An 18,359-nucleotide genomic window follows, 5' to 3' on the forward strand; every position below is an offset into this window, starting at 1 on the left:
AGCCCAAGTCTCATCTGCTACATCAAACTTAACTCCAGCTCACTCAAAACCAATCACCTCAAGTGAACACAGCGCTGACTTCTCCCAGTGGTTCTCAAACTTGGCCATGCAGCAGAATCCCCTGGTGATGCATCAGAATTCCTAGCATTTAATTAAAAATTATAAAACCTAACCTTATAGCATTCTTTCAAAGCCACAAGAATGCTAAAACTTATTTATACCAACCATATCATTAATAAGGCCAATTCGCGTTGGTGGGGCTTGCAGGCCTAGCAGTGTTGCAAGACGACGCTGCTTTTCAACAATAATGCCGTCCATATCCAGAAGCCGAGCGATATCAGTACGCTCAGGGGTAATAGGGATGGAAAGAGTGGCCAAAAGGACTCTAGTAGACATTCTGGAGAACAAAGTTATAATCTGTTAAATTTGTAAATTTTACTTGAAAAGCAGAAAGACATTTATCTTTAATCAACTAGTAAAATGTGCCAGTGACAGAATATGTAAACCACCACGGTGAACTACACTCATAAATATTATTCATCAAGTCATGGGATTAATTAAAACGGAAATGGACTATGCTATAGTGAACACCTGGAGAAAGAGAACTTCATCTACCCACTCACCACTGTCAATGTTTCCTAGCTAGGGAAAAGGACTATGGGTTAAATGGCACAACAGACACATTTGTATCCTCTACACTGCCTTATAAACACAACTAGGGCACCTTTTTTTGAGGGGTGTGGGGCCTGCATCTGCAGCATGGGGACGTTCCCAGGTCAGGGATCAAGCCTGCGCAACGGCCAGAGATGGAACCGCCCCTCCAAAGAGACAAGCCAGATCATTAACCCACTGTGCCACAGGAGGAATTCCCAAAAGCTAAATTTAAGTTCCCTTAAAACACAAAAGGGAAGCCAGGTTGAATTCAGAGCACCATAGGACACTAAGGATTGTGGGCTCTGGAGCCCAAAAGTCAAGGGTTAGAATCTCAGCTTCCCCATTTCCAAGAATGGAACCTTAAGCAAGATACTTAACTTTTCTGAGCCACAAGGCTCTTGGGAAGCAAAAAGTAAAATAGCCTAACAATTATGACAGTACCCTTATAGTACTTTCTAATGGGGTAGTACAGAAATACCTCATTTAAAAAAAAAAAAAAATCAAGTTTTTTCTCATCCCAAACACACATGGATTACGTAAGAGTCAGTGAAGGACATAATGAACACTGTCCTCAAGAGTTTCAAAAAAAAAAAAAAAAAAAAAAATCGGAGTTCCTGTCACGGCGCAGCAGAAACAAATCTGACCAGGAACCATGCCATTGTGGGTGCGACCCCTGGCCTCATTCAGTGGGTTAAGAATCCAGTGTTGCAGTGAGCTGTGGTATAGGTCGCAGACATGTCTTGGCCATCACTGTGGCTGTGGCCTCAGCTGTAGCTCCGATTCGACCCCTAGCCTGGGAACCTCCATATGCCACAGGTACAGCCCTAAAAAGAAAAAAAAGTCTTTAAGGAGTTTCCCATCCCTGACCTCACTCAGTGGGCCAGGGATCCGGCACTGCCGTGAACTGTGGTACAGGTCGCAGATGCGGCTCAGATCCCGCATTGTTATGGCTGTGGTATATATAGGCCTGCAGCTACAGCTCCAATTTGACCCCCAGCCTGGGAACCTCCATATCGTGCGGGTACAGCCCTAAAAAGACAAAAAAGACCAAAAAAAAGTTACATAGAAATACCCTTTTGAAGTTCCTGTTGTGGCTCAGTGGTTAACGAATCCAACTAAGAACCATGAGGTTGCAGGTTCGATCCCTGGCCTTGTTCAGTGGGTTAAGGATCTGGTGTTGCCGTGAGCTGTGGTGTACGTTGCAGACTCAGCTCGGATCTCGAGCTGCTGTGGCTGTGGCATAGGCTGGAGGCTACAGCTCCAATTAGACCCCTAGCCTGGGAATCTCCATGTGCTGCAGGATCGGCCCTAGAAAAGACAAAAAAAGACACCCCCCCCCAAAAAAAAAACTCTTTTTTGTTTTTGTCTTTTTAGTTCTTAGATCCTAAATATCTGTATGTGGATAGAAAGCTCATACTTAACACTGTCTTTCCTAATGTTCCATTTTCACAATTGGAGAATTAGTTATCAGATAAAAGATAACTACTGAGGACCAAGAATACTGACGGCCCAAGAAGAACAATCTCTAGAGACATTTTTGGCCGTTACAACTGGAGGGATGAGTGGGTAAACCAGGGATGCTGCTAACATCCTAAATGCATAGTACCCCACAACAAAGACTAACCAGCCCCAAACGTCAATAGCGTAGAGGTTGAGAAACTCTAATGCTATCACGGCATTAGAAGGCATTTCATAATTTCAGTACTGACAGTATTACTTACCTTTGCATCTCTTCTTGAGTAAGATTCTTTCTCATTTCTCTAGATAAATGGTAAAGACGATGGAGTGTAGATGCATGAAAAAGAGCATTTCCAGATTTCCAAAATACAGTTGAAACTTTGTTATAGTAATTTGCCATCAACTGAGGTTTGGGTGGTTTTTTAGACAAGGAGAACAGCCCATGAATATCTTCCACAGCTTTGAATGCTTCCTGAAATTAACGGTATAAATTAGAGTCGCTGCATTCTAAACAAAAAAAATCTAACTCAAATCTCTTTATGAAACTTAAAACACTTGAGAACAAAAGGGGCAAAATGAAAATGCTTTCATGTGTGGTTCTTTTCATTCAACTGTAATTTAATATCTGACATATTTCAGAAAACCATCACAAAAATACTAAATCCTTTAACTTCTTAAAGTAGATTGCCCAAACCTTAGGAAAAAAATGTGCAGGAGTTCCTGCTGTGGCAGAACAGGATCAACAGGCAGCATCTCTGAAGCACCAGGACGCAAGTTCAATCCCTGGCCCAACACACTGGATTTAAAGATCCAGCAATGTAGCAGCTATGGTATAGGTCGAAACTGCAGCTCAAATCTGACCCTGGCCTGAGAAATCCATATGCCAAGTGTCAGCCAAAAAGAAAAAAAAAAAAAGGTGGGGGGTGCATATCATACCACTTGAGAGAATATATTACAGAAATATCTGGAAGGATGTAAAACAACATAGAGGTTATTTCTCAATGATAAGATAATGAATAAATATGTTCTTCCTTTTACTTGTTTTGTCTATACTAAGCATGTTTACTGTCTTCGATAGAACTTTTTTCCTTTAGTTCATCAGGTTGTATTATGAGGGTGGCCCTAACAGAAAAGGAAAATACAGGGAGAGCGCAAGAAATCATATTTTCACTTGGCTGAAAAACTACTAATTTTTAGTTTTTTCCTCTGCAATTTCAATTACATTGAGGGGAGGGAATCAAACATATAGAAACAAATTATGACTACAAAATCATGTGAAAATGACTTTGCAGAATTCGAGTAAAAAGGTCATGTTGAGAACAAGACTCCCAACACCACTAAGCGCTCTCCAATGCAGAACACACTGGCTGTGCACACCACGGCAGCACTGAGAAACCTGAACGCAGCTTCTCCAACTACCTGCAGTAAAGGACAAGCTTGTCTCTGTAATTTCTAACCTGCTGCCAACAATAATTTTATTAAATACAATAAAATTACGACCAAAAAAAAAGGAAAAAAAAGTGAAGCTCAGTTTTGTTTTGTTTGCTTTTTAGGGCCACACCTACAGCATATGGAAGTTCCCAGGCTAGGGATCAAATCAGAGCTACAGCCACCGGCCTAAGCCACAGCTACACCAACTCGGGATCTGAGCTGCGTGTGACTTACACCACAGCTCATGGCAACACCGGATCCATAACCCACTGAGTGAGGCCAGGGATTGAACCCACATCATCATGTATACTAGCTGGGTTTGTAACCTGCTAAGCCACAACAGGAACCCCCAAGCTCAGTTTTTTAAAAAGAGTAAAGAGTCTTATGATGGAACATGTATTGTGAGAAAAAAGAATGTATACGTGTAAGTGTAACTGGGTCACCATGCTGTACAGTAGCAAAAAAAAAAAAAAAAATATATATATATATATATATATAAAAGATTTTTAAAAAGAGTAAAGAGTCTCAAAATTATCATGAAATTGTTACTTTTTTAAAAAAAATCCTTATAAATGAATATTCTCCATGCATTGAGCAACACTCTGAGGTCTGAAAAAGATGACATGATTTGGGAGTTCCTGCTGTTGTGCAAAGGGTTCAGTGACATCTCTCCTGCACCAGGATGTAGGTTGGATGCTGAGCCTGCCTGGCACAGTAGGTTAAAGTGTCCAGCCTTTCGGCAGCTATAGGTCACATTGGCTCAGATCTGATCCGGGAACTCCATATGCTGAGGGGAGGCCAAAAAAGAAGGGGGGAAAAAAGGATTACATGATTTGGCTCAGAATTGACAGGAGGCATCTCGAACCAAAAATATCTGAAATTTTCTATCCAAAACTTCCTACTCCATTAGACAATCTTAAATTCTCCACCTATCTATTGAAATTAACCAACAGGAGTTCCCGTCGTGGCGCAGTGGTTAACGAATCCGACTAGGAACCACGAGGTTGCGGGTTCGGTCCCTGCCCTTGCTCAGTGGGTTAAGGGTCCGGCGTTGCCGTGAGCTGTGGTGTAGGTAGCAGATGCGGATCGGATCCCACGTTGCTGTGGCTCTGGTGTAGGCCGGTGGCTACAGCTCCGATTCGACCCCTAGCCTGGGAACCTCCATATGCCGCAGGAGTGGCCCAAGAAATAGCAAAAAGACAAAAAGACAAAAAAAAAAAAAAAGAAATTAACCAACAGACATCATGATGCAGATACTCACTGAGAGGAAAAAAGTATTATAAGCTGTTATTACTACAAAGAAAACCTAATAGTTCACAACATACCTGCCACAATTCCATGCTGATAGCACTGTCCAACTGAACAAGCCTGGTTTCCAAATGCATGGACTGGCTCTCTGGATTATTAAGATTGATTGCTGTACTTTGGTTATGGTGGCGTTGAATCTGAGACAAGTGCATTCTCAAATTGTCACACAGCTTACGGAATTCGGCCTTACGGGTATATTGAAGGCAGAATTTGAAAGCTGTAAGCATAATTGTAAAATGTATTAGGTACCCTCCACCATCAACTTGGGCATTTTAATGTTTTATTTCATATATTAAGGTCAGTTATTTTAACAAGATTTACCAAACTCACTATCAGTCTTTAGAAGTGATCAGAGTCATAATTAACTTCATGTGTCCTGACCACCTTGGGGACATAGTGATCAGTCCTGGCCTAAGATTAAAATACGGTGCTGGACTTTACAAATAGGAAGCTCATCAAATTTAGGTCTAAGAGGGACTCACCTTTCAAACAGTTACCACTTCAAATTCTAAAAGAGCAAGAGAATCCTGGTCTGAAATACAATGAACTTTCTCACCTAACTTACTGAAAACAATAAGCTTTTGCACTAATTAAAACTGAGTAATGTAAACTGAGGGTTTATGGTAACCTAGTTTCAACTATGTACCCAGATATGCAAATGAACTACTTGCTCCATCATTAAGATACACAGTAATTTTCTACCATCACATCTGCAATACTAGAATAACTTTTTTGGATATCCTTTGTCCTTCCCTTAAAGAGTACTTCTATTTCAATAGGACTAAAGCAAAGGGATATAGTTTAACTTCAAGTTAATATTTAATCTTAATCTTATCAAAAAGCCCTAGTTTACTTGTGCTAAATGAAAATTCACATATGCTAGCCATGTAAGCAAAATGAAATACAGATTCTAATACTCCTAGTAAACAATTCTTAGTCACAAAGTAACTTAAAACTTGAATAAATGAATACACGAATACCAATCAGCCCCATGTTAAAAAGAATGGCGACACAAGCTTGTGCTTAAGGCCAAAGTTAAAAAAAGCCGAGAGCCACTCTCTCAAGTCACATATAGTTAAAAGGCTTCACTGACAGCAAGATAAGTGACAGCAAAGAACAGAGATTAGGAAAACACATTTAATACAGTTCTTCAGATTAAAAGTACACGCTATATTAACTATTGGATATTTTCTATGATGATTTTAAGTCGTTAAGAAGGTGTTCTATACTCAACAATACTGTTTCAGAAAGGGAAAAATACATTTGTTTTTTATAAATCATAAAAGTTTTCTGGAGCTTGTAAAGACCTTAGAAACTGAGTGTGTGATTAAGTAGCTTGCCAAAGAATACACAGTAGAGTCAAAAGTGGAACTCAAGTTTGCCAAAAGGCAATCAAAAAGTTGTTTGTCTTTTCAGTCATTTGGAAAATTTTCAAAATGACTTATAAGGTCTTTCAGACATCAGTGGAATACATTACATACAGTTAACAGCTATTAACAGGTTAACAGCTAATCTTTTGCAAAACCTATTCTTAAGTCAACTTTTCAAATCAGTTCTTATTTTACCTTGTTGGGCAATATCATGGTAGAGACGCTCTACTCTAGAATTGTTCCGAAGAAGGTCCAAACACTGTCTGTATGATTCCCACAGGAATTTAACCCATGGAGTTAAAAGTAATCTGTCAGTACGATCCTGAGTGTCTTCACCACTTACTGCACTTAGGAGAACACTACAAAAAGATTGAAAAACGTTGAAAACAATTTTAGACATGGTTTCCTACATTACCATTATGATTATAAAACCAAGACCAACAACAGTCATATAAAACAGTTCAAATTGGAGTTCCCATTGTGGCTCAGTGGTTAACGAATCCAACTAGGAACCACGAGGTTGAGGGTTCAATCCCTGGCCTTGCTCAGTGGGTTAAGGATCCGGCATTGCCGTGAACTGTGGTGTAGGTTGCAGACAAGGCTCGGATACCGCACTGCTGTGGCTCTGGAGTAGGCCGGTGGCTACAGCTCCAATCGGGCCCCTAGCCTGGGAACCTCCATATGCCACAAGACTGGCCCTAGAAAAGGCAAAAAAAATAAAATAAAAAGACAAAAAAAATAAAATAAAATAGTTCAAATTCTTCCTACTACTCTGGACACACTGTAAAGCTGTTACTTTGATTCTAAGTATTTGAATTCCCAATCTTTATTATAGCCATTTAAGTTAGTATACCCCCTCCTAGCTGATGGTTGTAATTTTCCACTTTTATGAATTTTGAACAGCACGTGACTTCTTGAGGTTACTATACATTTAAAATTTCAAAGACAGGCATTTTCCTAATAAACATCTACTTCAAATGGGGATGACAAAAAGAAAAACAAAAACAAAAACACTGAAAGAAAGAAAAAAAAAAAAAAAAAAGGAGTTCCCGTCATGGCGCAGTGGTTAACGAATCCGACTAGGAACCATGAGGTTGCGGGTTCGGTCCCTGCCCTTGCTCAGTGGGTTAACGATCCGGCGTTGCCGTGAGCTGTGGTGTAGGTCGCAGACTTGGCTCTCCTGTGTTGCTGTGGCTCTGGCGTAGGCCGGGGCTACAGCTCCGATTCGACCCCTAGCCTGGGAACCTCCATATGCCACGGGAGCGGCCCAAGAAATAGCAACAACAACAACAACAAAAAGACAAAAAAAAAAAAACACTGAAAGAAATTAATTTAGCAATTTAACCTACATACCTCTCAGGAGTTTGAATATTATCCAGATCTTCTATGTCTAAGACCATCTGCTGAGATTCTTCTTTAGCAGCTTCAGTTTTCTCCTCTGCTAATTTCAAATATGCCCTAACAACATCCTCTAGAGATTTGATGTTCACCTGACCAAATAAACAAATAGATGAAACACTTTTCCCAAAAAGACTGTAAAATATTTTAAAGGCAAATTTTGTGATACAAAATATATTAACTTTGAAAAGTAAACTCCTCTGAAAATTACTAAAAGCACTTAAAAGATTAAAACTCAAGCTGTTCATACCTGTTGACAAATGTTCTTATACTGGTATAATCCTTCTTTAGCCAGGTGGCTCTTGCGAAGATCCACACAAAGCTCCAAGTATTTCAACATAATTGGCTCATGTATTTTTTGCCATGTTCTATGTTTCTTACTTTTCATAACATCATAAAGAACATCCAAAGCAGGTTGCTTTTTGCCAACCTCAAGAAATTCTGGAAAAGTAATTCAGAAGAATTAAATTAAATTACGTATACTATGCAAAAGTCTAAATCTTGCTTTTTAATTTGGTTGTTTAATTTCTGAACGCTTTTGAGGTCACGTTTATTTTTGACTTCTACAGCTATGCCAAAATTATCCAAAGTAAAAGTAAGAACAATGAAAAACTGGTACTATCTCAAAAATGTCCTAACTTGTAAAACCAGATTTCACTCAATTCCTTTGTGCCAATCCTGTCTAAGTGATTTTAAAATTCCAGAAATTCCTGTCATGAGGGAAACAATCTCCCCCTTACAAAAGCAGAAAAGTTTAACTTCAAGAATGATAATCTGACTGAAATTTTGTTAATTTTGTGTTAAGACCTGAGGCAGGATAAAACAATTAGGTTGACTTCGTTCAAGATCAACTGACTACATGGGTCTACTTCTGGGCTCTATTTTGATCATTCTCTATTGATCTATTGTCTAGTCTTTTGCAATACTTCATGTCTTGATTACTGCAGCCTTGAATCAGTGAGCGTGCTCCAACTTTGTTCTTCAGTTTGTAGATACTTACAAAATAGCTTACTGGGATTCTACTGAATCTATATAGTAAGTCTGGAAGAAATGACAACAGTATTTATTTAGTCTTCCAAACCATAAACAAAGAATACCGCTCCACTTATCACAGTCTAAACATGAGAAACCCATTAAGACAAATCCCAGCTGAAGGACAGTCTATAAAATATATGACAAGTACTCCTCAAAAGGCCATTGACAAATCTAAGTAACTGTCACAACCAAGAGGAGTCTAAGAAGACAGGACAACTAAATGTAATGTGGTATCCTGGATGGGATCTTGGAATACAAAAGTGACATTAGGGGAAGCTGAAGAAATATCAACCAAGTATGGACCTTCTGGAGTTCCTGTCATGGCGCAGTGGTTAACGAATGCAACTAGGAAGCATGACGTTGAGGGTTCGATCCCTGGCCTTGCTCAGTGGGTTAGGATCCAGCATTGCTGTGAGCTGTGCTGTAGATCGCAGACTTGGCTCAGATCTGATGCTGCTGTGGCTCTGGCATAGGCCGGTGGCTACAGCTCCAATTAGACCCCTAGCCTGGGAACCTCCATACGCCACGGGAGCGGCTCAAGAAAAGGCAAAAAGACCCAAAAAAAAAAAAAAAATTTTTTTTTTAAAGTACGGACTTTTCTTAATAACAATGTTTCAGTATTGATTCATTAGTTGATTCAGTATTGATGTACATTCTTACATCTACCACATGGATGTAAGATAGGAGAATCTCTGCAGGTGGGAACCTTCTGTACTATGTTTACAGTAATTTTGTAAATCTCAAACTTATGAAATTAGAAGTTCATTTTTTTAATTGGGGAAAAAAAATTTTTAGAATGTAGAGCAAAGAAATGGACTCTTAAAATACACCCCCTAAACTTGAACGTACTTCTGTATAAGTCAATATTTCAAAATCAGTTCCGATCTTAGATCTTTGGATATATTGCTCATTTTGAAATTCAATCAAAAGCAAAGGCTCCTCTGTCACATTATTCCTGACCACGTTAAAATGTATCTTATTTCACAACTATTATCTCTAATTATCCTGTGACTTTATTTAAATATTCTGATTCATATGTTTCACATTACAGGTGGCCCAGAATAACTGAAATAGTCCAAATTTGCACTCTAAGACATAGTAGAACAGCTTTAATAAAATGATTGTCTAATGTGGAAAAAAATAGTACCATATTTTTTCCTCATCTTTTATTTTGTATAAACAATAGACAGAGGGAAGGAGTATTTTTTCTGGTTATATTCAACTTAAAATTCAGTAATTGCCAAACTTCACATACACACACAAATCTGAACTTGTGAAAAATAATTTGGCAGAACTAAACACCAGTTTACACTATAAAAAAGTCTTAGAACACCTTTGTTTTTTAAATCACTGTATATTTTCTTCCAAAGGAAAAAATTCCTAACAAAAAAATCCTTAAGTGTTAACCTAACAATATATAGCATTATCAAACATGTAACTGTTCTAGGCAAACAACAGGCAAAAATGTCTTTTGTTTGGAAGGTTTACTAGATCTAGAGATTTAGTGAGTAATTCTGTTATTTCTTCTTTCAATTATCACATCTTTCAGGAATGCTGCTTCTGAACATTCCTTCCTCCAGGAAAAGGACAAAAAAAATTCCACCTCCAGTATATTAAAAAGTTTGCAAAAGGATAAATCACAAATCATACTGAATTAAGTATCTTTAACACAATATCCTTGGTTCTCTTGGGGCTCAGTGGGTTAAGGACCCAGTGTTGTCACTGCTGTGGTGCGGGTCCAATCCCTGGCCCAAGGAACTTCCGCATGCTATACCCCGCAATATCCTACCTCATCCTTTATTATAGCAAATCATATTCCTCACACGCAAATAATATAAACCCCTCTTCAATACTTCAAGTTAACAGTCTCAACATGAAACCTACCAATATGGGAGAAAGGCTATTTTCAGTTGAGTCAATTACCACCACCCCCCACCAGCAATGAAACAGATATAATACAACTAGATACTTTGTTGGAATAAGTCTTTTCTGTTTTAAAGAGGACCTAGCCATCCCTAACCCTAACCCTGGAGCATGCATACAAGGTTATTTTAAAATCCAACAATACCTAAGTGCTTTTCACAACTATTTAACAAAACTATCAGCCAAAAATTTGGGAGTAAATGCTTTTAAATTTATCCTCTATACCTTAAGAATACCACAGCAATACCACCAAAATGACCTAGCATATCCAATTCCCAATCTTCTGTTGATTTAAATCCACACTATTGTATATAAGCACTGCCAGTATGTTGCAACACAAAATCGGCACAAAGAAAGTTAAAGAGCTGGCCCCAGCAAGATGTGATGACACAATACTAAACTGTCTAAAAATATTTCATTCTCCCAATCCCTTATTTTTAAATGAGGTATTTTAATGTCATTTTCAAAAATAAGACGTCTTGTTTGGTGACAGAACTAAAAGTACTTTTCATTTCCTAAACAGTCGAAATTTATGATTCTAAATCTCATACTTTCAAACTCTGAAACAATAGTTTCAAACAAGCCAAAGTAAATGCATTAAAGGAGTTCCCGTCATGGCACAGTGGTTAACAAATCCGATCGTGAGGTTGCGGGTTCGATCCCTGGCCTCGCTCAGTGGGTTAAGGATCCGGTGTTGCCTTGAGCTGTGGTGTAGGTTGCAGACGCGGCTTGGATTCGCATGGCTATGACTGTGGCATAGGCTGGTGGCTATAGCTCCAATTAGACCCCTAGCCTGGGAACCTCCAAATGCCACAGGAGAGGCTCAAGAAAAGGCAAATTGACAAAAAACAACAACAACAACAAAGTAAAATGCATTAAAAAACTTTTTCTTTAGGAGTTCCTTTGTAGTGCAGCATTGTCACTGCAGCATGGCATGGGTTCGATCCCTTGCCCAGGAATTTTCACAGGCCAAAAGTAATATATAGTAACATCACCAAGGTTAAAAAAAAAAGATACAAGGATATTTTTAAATAAACTGGAATGGGAACAAGTTTCAGTTTCATGATAATCCAAGACGGTAAGTTCCTGTCTTTATCCTTTTATCTAAGGATTTAGTTCTTCTGAAATCATCTATCCAATGGAGGGGTGAGGCAGACGAGGAGTTCTTGAGGCTGGAAAAAACTACCACACACTAAAAGTTCTATTGCAATGTTTAAAGAAATGTTCATTTCCAGACTGATATTCATGAAATAAAAATTAAAATCTGAAATTACAAACTATTACTAGGAGGGTGGGCATTCTGAATTTACCTTGAAGATACAATGAATGAAACTATGTATCTATCTATAAAGAAAAAGCTTAGGTCAGCCCTTCATTTTTACTTATTTGTGCAACAGATCAAATACGCAAGCTATAATGTTACAGAATTTGTGAGTTTAATAACAACTTTATTTATTTTAAAAGCATTGGCTGTAGAGTGCAAGTTTACAGTGTCAAAGGGACTAATTTAGCATTATTAACAATTTAAACTGGAAAAAGAGCTTTTTTCAAATGGTAACAGAATATGAGTTTCTTGCCTGTAGCTGCTGGGCCAAGTTCTCATCTTCCCAGAGGGATTTTTTTCCCAATTGTTTCCAAAAACACTGCTCTGATACACAGACTGAGGGTGACGTGAAGGACTATTCCACAGTTAAAACTTACTCACATTTTATTAAGATATTGTAATGTGATGAGCTCTAAATGTGATTGAGATTACAAATGTTATAGATAAAATGAGAATATTTCCCTTAGAATAAAATGTGCTTTGATCACCCTATTTAAAGTGTTGTTAAGCAGTGCCACACTAAGGGGGCTCTAGTTCACAAGATCGAAAATACAGAAACTACGACTTGAATGCAAGGCATCACTACCATAAGCACCCGGCCTACACCTTAAAAGGGCTGCAGCAAGGAGTCAATACAACCCTTTTCGAAACCCACACTAACAAAATTCAAATCCCCATCCCCATCCCAGTGTCCCTTTTTCATCTTGCCTACTTTAATTTCAGATGTTTTCTCCAAACTGTCCCTCATAAACCAAACCTATTTCAACTCAAATTCTGAAAAGATTAAGACGTCACACATCATATAGCCCTTCTAATTTTAAGTAAGTTATTGAAACAGTAAATTCACCTAAAGATTCAGAAGGGAAGAGTGAAGGAAACAAGGCCTGAACACATCATATGTAGTATATTTAGGCCATCGAGATTACACTGCTTCAGCCTATTAACCTGAGGCAAAAATGCCTGTTGGTAAAGCATTCAAAAGACCATATAAAACAGATCTGCCATGGCAATTACAGCGGTAATTTCACCAAAGCCATTTGGTATACCCTGATAATAATTCTCTAAATTTCAAAACATCAAAAGAATTTTTCCAAACTTTGCTAGTTTATTTTGTAGGGTTAAATCTCCATTTCACTCTATTTTCTTTCCTACAAGTTAATCAACATCCTTAAACTTCTTGCCTGTTCTAATAATTGGTTTTTAAAACAATTACACTATTCCACAGAATGTGGCATTATCCTATTCCACAGACTGTTACGTCTCCCCCAAATTGTTACTTCTGGTTAAAATAACAAGCATGTGACAAAGAGATCTCTAGCCCTGACAGATTATCAGTAGTAATAATTGTATACAGACTAAAACTGACCTTTTCATAAGAGGATTTTCAAACTAACAAAATAAGCTCGCAAGCATAAAACTGTGACTGACACGGTATATTCATCTCCAGTACAGATGAGAACCAACCCTTGTTTGAGTAGAGGAAAGGTGAAAATATGAGCAATGGATACACTAACACTTATAAGCCCTAAATAATAATAAAAGTTGTTTAAGACCAGAGGCACGTATATTAGATTTGCACTTCCATAACGTCAACGTAATAAATGCCTCTTGAATAGACCGGCACACACACAAGTTTCCCAAAAGCTCCAGTGGCTTAAGTACACAAACGGAAATAAAAATCGCAAGCAGCAGTGCCATGGTGGGGAAAAAAAGACCGATCTGGAAGTTAAGAAACCTTGGTTTGGTCTCCAAGCTCAACAACTAACTCCCAGAGTGACCTTGGACAAATCTGTCTCTCTAGGCCTCACTTTCGTTATCTTTACGAGAGAACTTGAAGTCTCTCTCATAGTATTAACTCTGTCCCAACTTCTGAGAGTCGAAGTAAGCTGCTGACTGCCAATAATCAATGCCAGAAAACACAGGAAACCAGTTAAATGGGTCAGAGTCCCCGAAGAGGAGACAGTGGCCAGAGGGGAAAGGGACGTGGACCCTGACCCAGAAGAGCGAGGCGCTAGATTGGGGGGGGGGGGGGCGCCCGGAGGTGTCAGCGGGAGGGCCGGAGGTGGGACCGCCGGCTCCCGGCCGGACGGGAGGTGGAGTCGAGGTTCTCGCGTGCATTGTCCCCGGGAGGGAGCCATGTTTCCTCCTCCCCGGCACTCCCAGATGGCGGCCGGGGGCGCGGAGCCTCAGCAGAAAGCCCGTGGTCTGGAGGGCCAAGCGGAGGCGGGAAGGGAGAAGCTCCGGCCCGGGTAGGCCTGTCCCAGGAGCTGCGGCCCAGACGGCGGCGGGGGGAAGTAGGGTCCCCACAGCGACGGTTCCGGGCTGCGCGCCTCTCACCCCCACGTCGGTTGGAGCGAAAGAGGCAACATGCCCAACCACGGGCTGGGTCGGTGGCGGGCAGGCCGCATCGGCCTCCTGTGCAGCTGCAGGCGGGCAGCAGAGCAGAGAGAAGCAGTCCCCGGCCCCGCGACCTCCCAGGCCTCGGGCCGCCCCAGCCCGGCGCGCCCCGATCCCCTACTCACCGTTGGCGCGTTTGAGGGCATTTTCCGGCCTCTGGAAGTAGGCCGGCATCTTGGCGGCAGGCTCAGCTCACCCGGCGTTAGCGAACTCCTTAGGGGCCCGGGCCGGGAGAGGAGACGAAGGGGAACCAGCGCGAGGCTCCACGCGCCTCGCCAGCAGTCGCCCGCGCCCAGCCGGCCAGAGACGGAAAGGAAGAAGCCACGTGACCCCCGCGCGGCGGCGCCGCCGCCGCCGAGGCCCCGGATGTAGAGGCGGGTCTCCGCGCACGCACCGCCTCTCCCCGCGCGCAGGCGCGTTGGCGTCACGCGTGCCCGCTGACGTGGCGATGGCAGGCGTCCTTGAGTTCCGTCGCCTCTTCGGGACTCCGCTGGGAAACGTTAGGGAGCCGGTTGTCAGGCCTTTCGCTCCTGGAGCGAAAATCGGAGTGGGCAAGGTGAGAGTTGGGTCAGAGCTTCTGGCTGGCGAGAAGGCAGGTGTCTGCATAGAGTCGTCCCTAACTTGATTTATGCAAAGTTTTTCGAAGTTACCGTCAGGTCGCTCTGCCTAGGGAATGGCCTGACTTGGCTGCATTAATTGCCAGATTGGTTCATTTAACAAAAATACGTTGGGCAGATATTAGGCCAGCAATACTTGCCACTGGGAGATTGTGGTGACCTGTCACATGGCAGACTAGCATGAGGAGGGATGTAATAAATAACTAAACAAATAAGCGATCTTATTTCATATCTAGGTAAAATTTTAAAGCTGGTGACACAGAGGTTGCCTGGTCCCTCAGAGAAGGCGAGTTTTGAGCCGAGACCTGAAGGATGGGAATAGACTGTTAACAACAGTCTGACAGGGGACAAAAAGACCTGCAGCAAAACAGACCCTCAAAATATTTGAAAATATATGCGAGTGTTGTTGCCTTTATATTCAGCACATATCGTAAACACATGTAGGAAAAATGAGTGTTAGTGAAAAAAATCCATATATAACAGGCCCTTTGTTACAGTCTTATTATTGATTAATAATTTTAATGTGAAAACATTGTACGTAGAACTTGAAAGCCATTTACACTGAAGCTAACCATTCAAGCCTTGTGTGAAATTAAGATGAGTTCAGAAGAAAAATTCAGAAAGCACCAGTGGAATAAATTGTTGCAAATTTATTACGCATTTTGTAATAATAGATGGGATATGTGAATTGAGAGAGTGCTACATTAAGGAGTGAGGAAACTACAGTACCTGCGCACAGAAAGCATTTCCCCTGCATTCCTTTGCCTCATAAAAAAAGATTGTTCTATTTAACTTTATCACTGTGAAGAAAGAAAATTTCTCTTTTCTTTGTTGGGGCCCTGTGTGCAGTGGCTGCAAACAGCAGCCTGCCAGGTGATGTCTGCAGTTTGTCGCTTGTCTGGGTTGCCCTAGGGGATATAGGAGACAACCCTTTCCAGTGGACATTCATGATAGGCATGCTGTCCCCTATGTAGGCTCCAGACAGGTATGCCCCAGTGCCTTTGCAAAGCCCAGGGCACAGTGGCCAGGGTCCACATTGCTCAAGTTATAATGTCCACCTGCACCAAAGCTGCAGAACAAGGATCCCTATGCAAGGCCAAGTTCAAGTTTGCTGGCCGCCAGAAGAGCCACATCTCCAAGAAGTGGAGATGTACTAAGTATAATGAGGATAAATTTGAAAACATGGTGACAGAAAAGCAGCTTATCCCGGATGGCTTTGTGGTCAAAAGATCCCTAACGGTGGCGCCTGGACAAATGGTGGGCCCTGCACTCATGTCCTCCTTATGCCCATCAATAAACCCTACTTTCCAGAGTTCCCCTTGCGGCCCAGCAGAAATGAATCTGACTAGCATCCATGAGGACGAGGGTTTGATCCCTTGGCCTTAGCTCGGTAGGTTAAGGATCCCACGTTGCCATGAGCTGTGGTGTAGGTCAAAGACAGCAGCTCGGATCCCGTGCTGCTGTGGCTGTTGCATAGGCCAGCAGCTACAGCTCCTATTTGACCCCTAGCCTGGGAACCTCCACATTGCTGCTGGTGTGGTCCTAAAAAGACCAAAAAAAAAAAAAAAAAAAAAATTCCTACTTTCCTGTCAAGAAAAAGAAAAGTTGGGAAATGCAGACATTTAAAAAAATTACAAATTCTGAAAAAAAGTTTATTTTAAAATTAATTTCAGGGGAGTTCCTGTTGTGGCGCAACGGAGATGAATTTGACTGGTAACCATGAGGTTGGGGGTCCAATCCCTAGCCTTGCTCAGCGGGTTGGGGATCCTGCTTGGCTGTGGCTGTGGCTCCGATTCAACCCCTAGCTGGGAACCTCCATATACCACTGGTGTGGCCCTAAAAAGCAAAAAACAAACAAACAAACAAACAAACAAAAAAAACAGAGAATTCTCCCTCCAAAATGCTCAGATCTGTCAATGTCTGTGCTTCTCAAAAAACAATAGCAGGGTTGAGCAATAAGGACTAAGAAGCTGTAGGAACTGTTTTATGGGGCAGGATCAAGAGACTTGTTTGTGTATATAATAATTAAGTCAAAATTTAAAAGCTAAACATAAGAGCAAATATAGCTTTTAAATGCTATAGCTAGAAAATTACCCAGTAGGCCATAGAGACACGTTAACAGAATAAAATAAAAGGAAACCTGCCCTGAGTATCTTTCTGCTTCCCAACCAGAAAGCTTTCTTACCTTTCCATTGTTATAGCTCAAAGAAAATGGTAAAATGATTATTATAACTCAATTATTTGGTAGACCTGAAAGAATAAAAATACTAGAATATTCGGAGGTAAAATGAAATTCAGTATTTCTACATCTTCATTCTTTTTTCTTTGAAGTTATTTAATAAGTACAGTTGACCCTCTACACCCATGGGGTTCCGCATCCACAGATTCAACCAAACATGAATTGAAAATATTTGGAAAAAAATTCCAGAAATTCCCAAAAAGCAAAACTTGAATTTGTTGCTGGCAACTATTTACATAGATTTACATTGCATTCAGTATTACAAGTAATCTAAAGGTAAAGTATACAGGCAGATATAGATTACATGCCAATACTATGCCATTTTCTTTTTTGTTTTTTTGTTTGTTCTGTTTTGTTTTTGTATTTTCTAGGGCCGCACCCGCAGCATGTGGAGGTTCCCAGGCTAGGGGTCCAATCAAAGCTGTAGCCGCCGGCCTACGCCAGAGCCACAGCAACGCTAGATCTGAGTTGCGTCTGCAACCTACACCACAGCTCATGGCAACACCGGATCCTTAACCCACTGATCAAGGCCAGGGATGGAACCCGCAACCTCATGGTTCCTAGTCGGATTCATTAACCACTGAGCCACAACGGGGACCTCCTGCCATTTTCTGTAAGACTTGAACATTGCATGTTTTGATTTGTAGTGGGGGTTGGAACCACCAGATACCAAGAGAAGACTGCATGTGAAGCATTTGATGATATACTAGCCAATAATCGTTTAAGTGCATTAGATAAACTTATTTATAGTCTATTACCATGTTTTTGAATGAATAAATGTATAATACCAATTTCCAGGATAAATTTACTGACTAAGGAGTTCCCATTGTGGCTCAGAGGTAAAGAACCCGACTAGTATCCGTGAGGACATGGCTCCATCCCTGGCCCCACTCAGTGGGTTAAGGATCCGGTGTTGCCGTGAGCTGTGGTGTAGGCTGCAGTCGAGGCTTGGATCTAGCATTGATGTGGCTGTGGTGTAGGCCGACATCTCTAGCTCTGCTTCAGCCCCTAAGCTGGAAACTTCCATATGCCGTAGATGTGGCCCTAAAAACACACCAAAAAACCCAAAAAACAAAAACCTTACCTATTACGTTCAACTGTCAAGTATTCAGTACCAGCTAACAGCCATAAAGTTAGATGCCAGGGCTAAAAAGATGCAAGATGCCTGCTTTCAAGGAGAAGATGATTCACTGGTGAAAATAGAT

At 41.0% G+C, this 18,359-nt stretch overlaps 2 protein-coding genes and 1 non-coding gene across 11 annotated transcripts in view; 2 read left to right on the forward strand and 1 right to left on the reverse strand.

Moving 5' to 3' along the window:
- The window catches only part of EIF3A (eukaryotic translation initiation factor 3 subunit A), a 39,221-nt gene extending 24,589 nt beyond the window's left edge, over window positions 1-14,632 (reverse strand). The window contains exons 1-7 of the mRNA XM_001928342.7: window positions 14,424-14,632; window positions 7,870-8,060; window positions 7,575-7,711; window positions 6,417-6,580; window positions 4,869-5,068; window positions 2,376-2,584; window positions 226-397 (exon numbers count right to left, since the gene is read on the reverse strand). Coding sequence (XP_001928377.1) covers window positions 226-397; window positions 2,376-2,584; window positions 4,869-5,068; window positions 6,417-6,580; window positions 7,575-7,711; window positions 7,870-8,060; window positions 14,424-14,472 — 1,122 coding nt within the window. The 5' untranslated portion in view covers window positions 14,473-14,632. The remainder of the gene's footprint in view (window positions 1-225; window positions 398-2,375; window positions 2,585-4,868; window positions 5,069-6,416; window positions 6,581-7,574; window positions 7,712-7,869; window positions 8,061-14,423) is intronic.
- Window positions 14,633-14,742: 110 nt separating this feature from the next.
- Window positions 14,743-18,359, forward strand: part of DENND10 (DENN domain containing 10) — a 40,896-nt gene continuing 37,279 nt past the window's right edge. For all 9 annotated transcript variants that reach the window (XM_084995714.1, XM_005671503.4, XM_021073441.2 and 6 more), the window contains exon 1: window positions 14,743-14,854. Coding sequence is in view for 1 of the 9 variants with exons in the window: in XM_005671503.4 (XP_005671560.1) it covers window positions 14,747-14,854 (108 nt within the window). In the remaining 8 variants the exon portion in view is untranslated. The remainder of the gene's footprint in view (window positions 14,855-18,359) is intronic.
- LOC146397096 (small nucleolar RNA SNORA70) lies at window positions 15,716-15,845 on the forward strand. The gene has a single exon (XR_014828605.1). It is a non-coding gene; the product is annotated as a small nucleolar RNA SNORA70 (small nucleolar RNA).

The sequence above is a fragment of the Sus scrofa genome, chromosome 14 (genome assembly GCF_054392235.1).
Source record: "Sus scrofa isolate SSC_HxYL_T2T_F1_AM1 chromosome 14, Sscrofa_HxYL_maternal_Yorkshire_Landrace_v2.0, whole genome shotgun sequence".
Classification (NCBI taxonomy): domain Eukaryota; kingdom Metazoa; phylum Chordata; class Mammalia; order Artiodactyla; family Suidae; genus Sus; species Sus scrofa.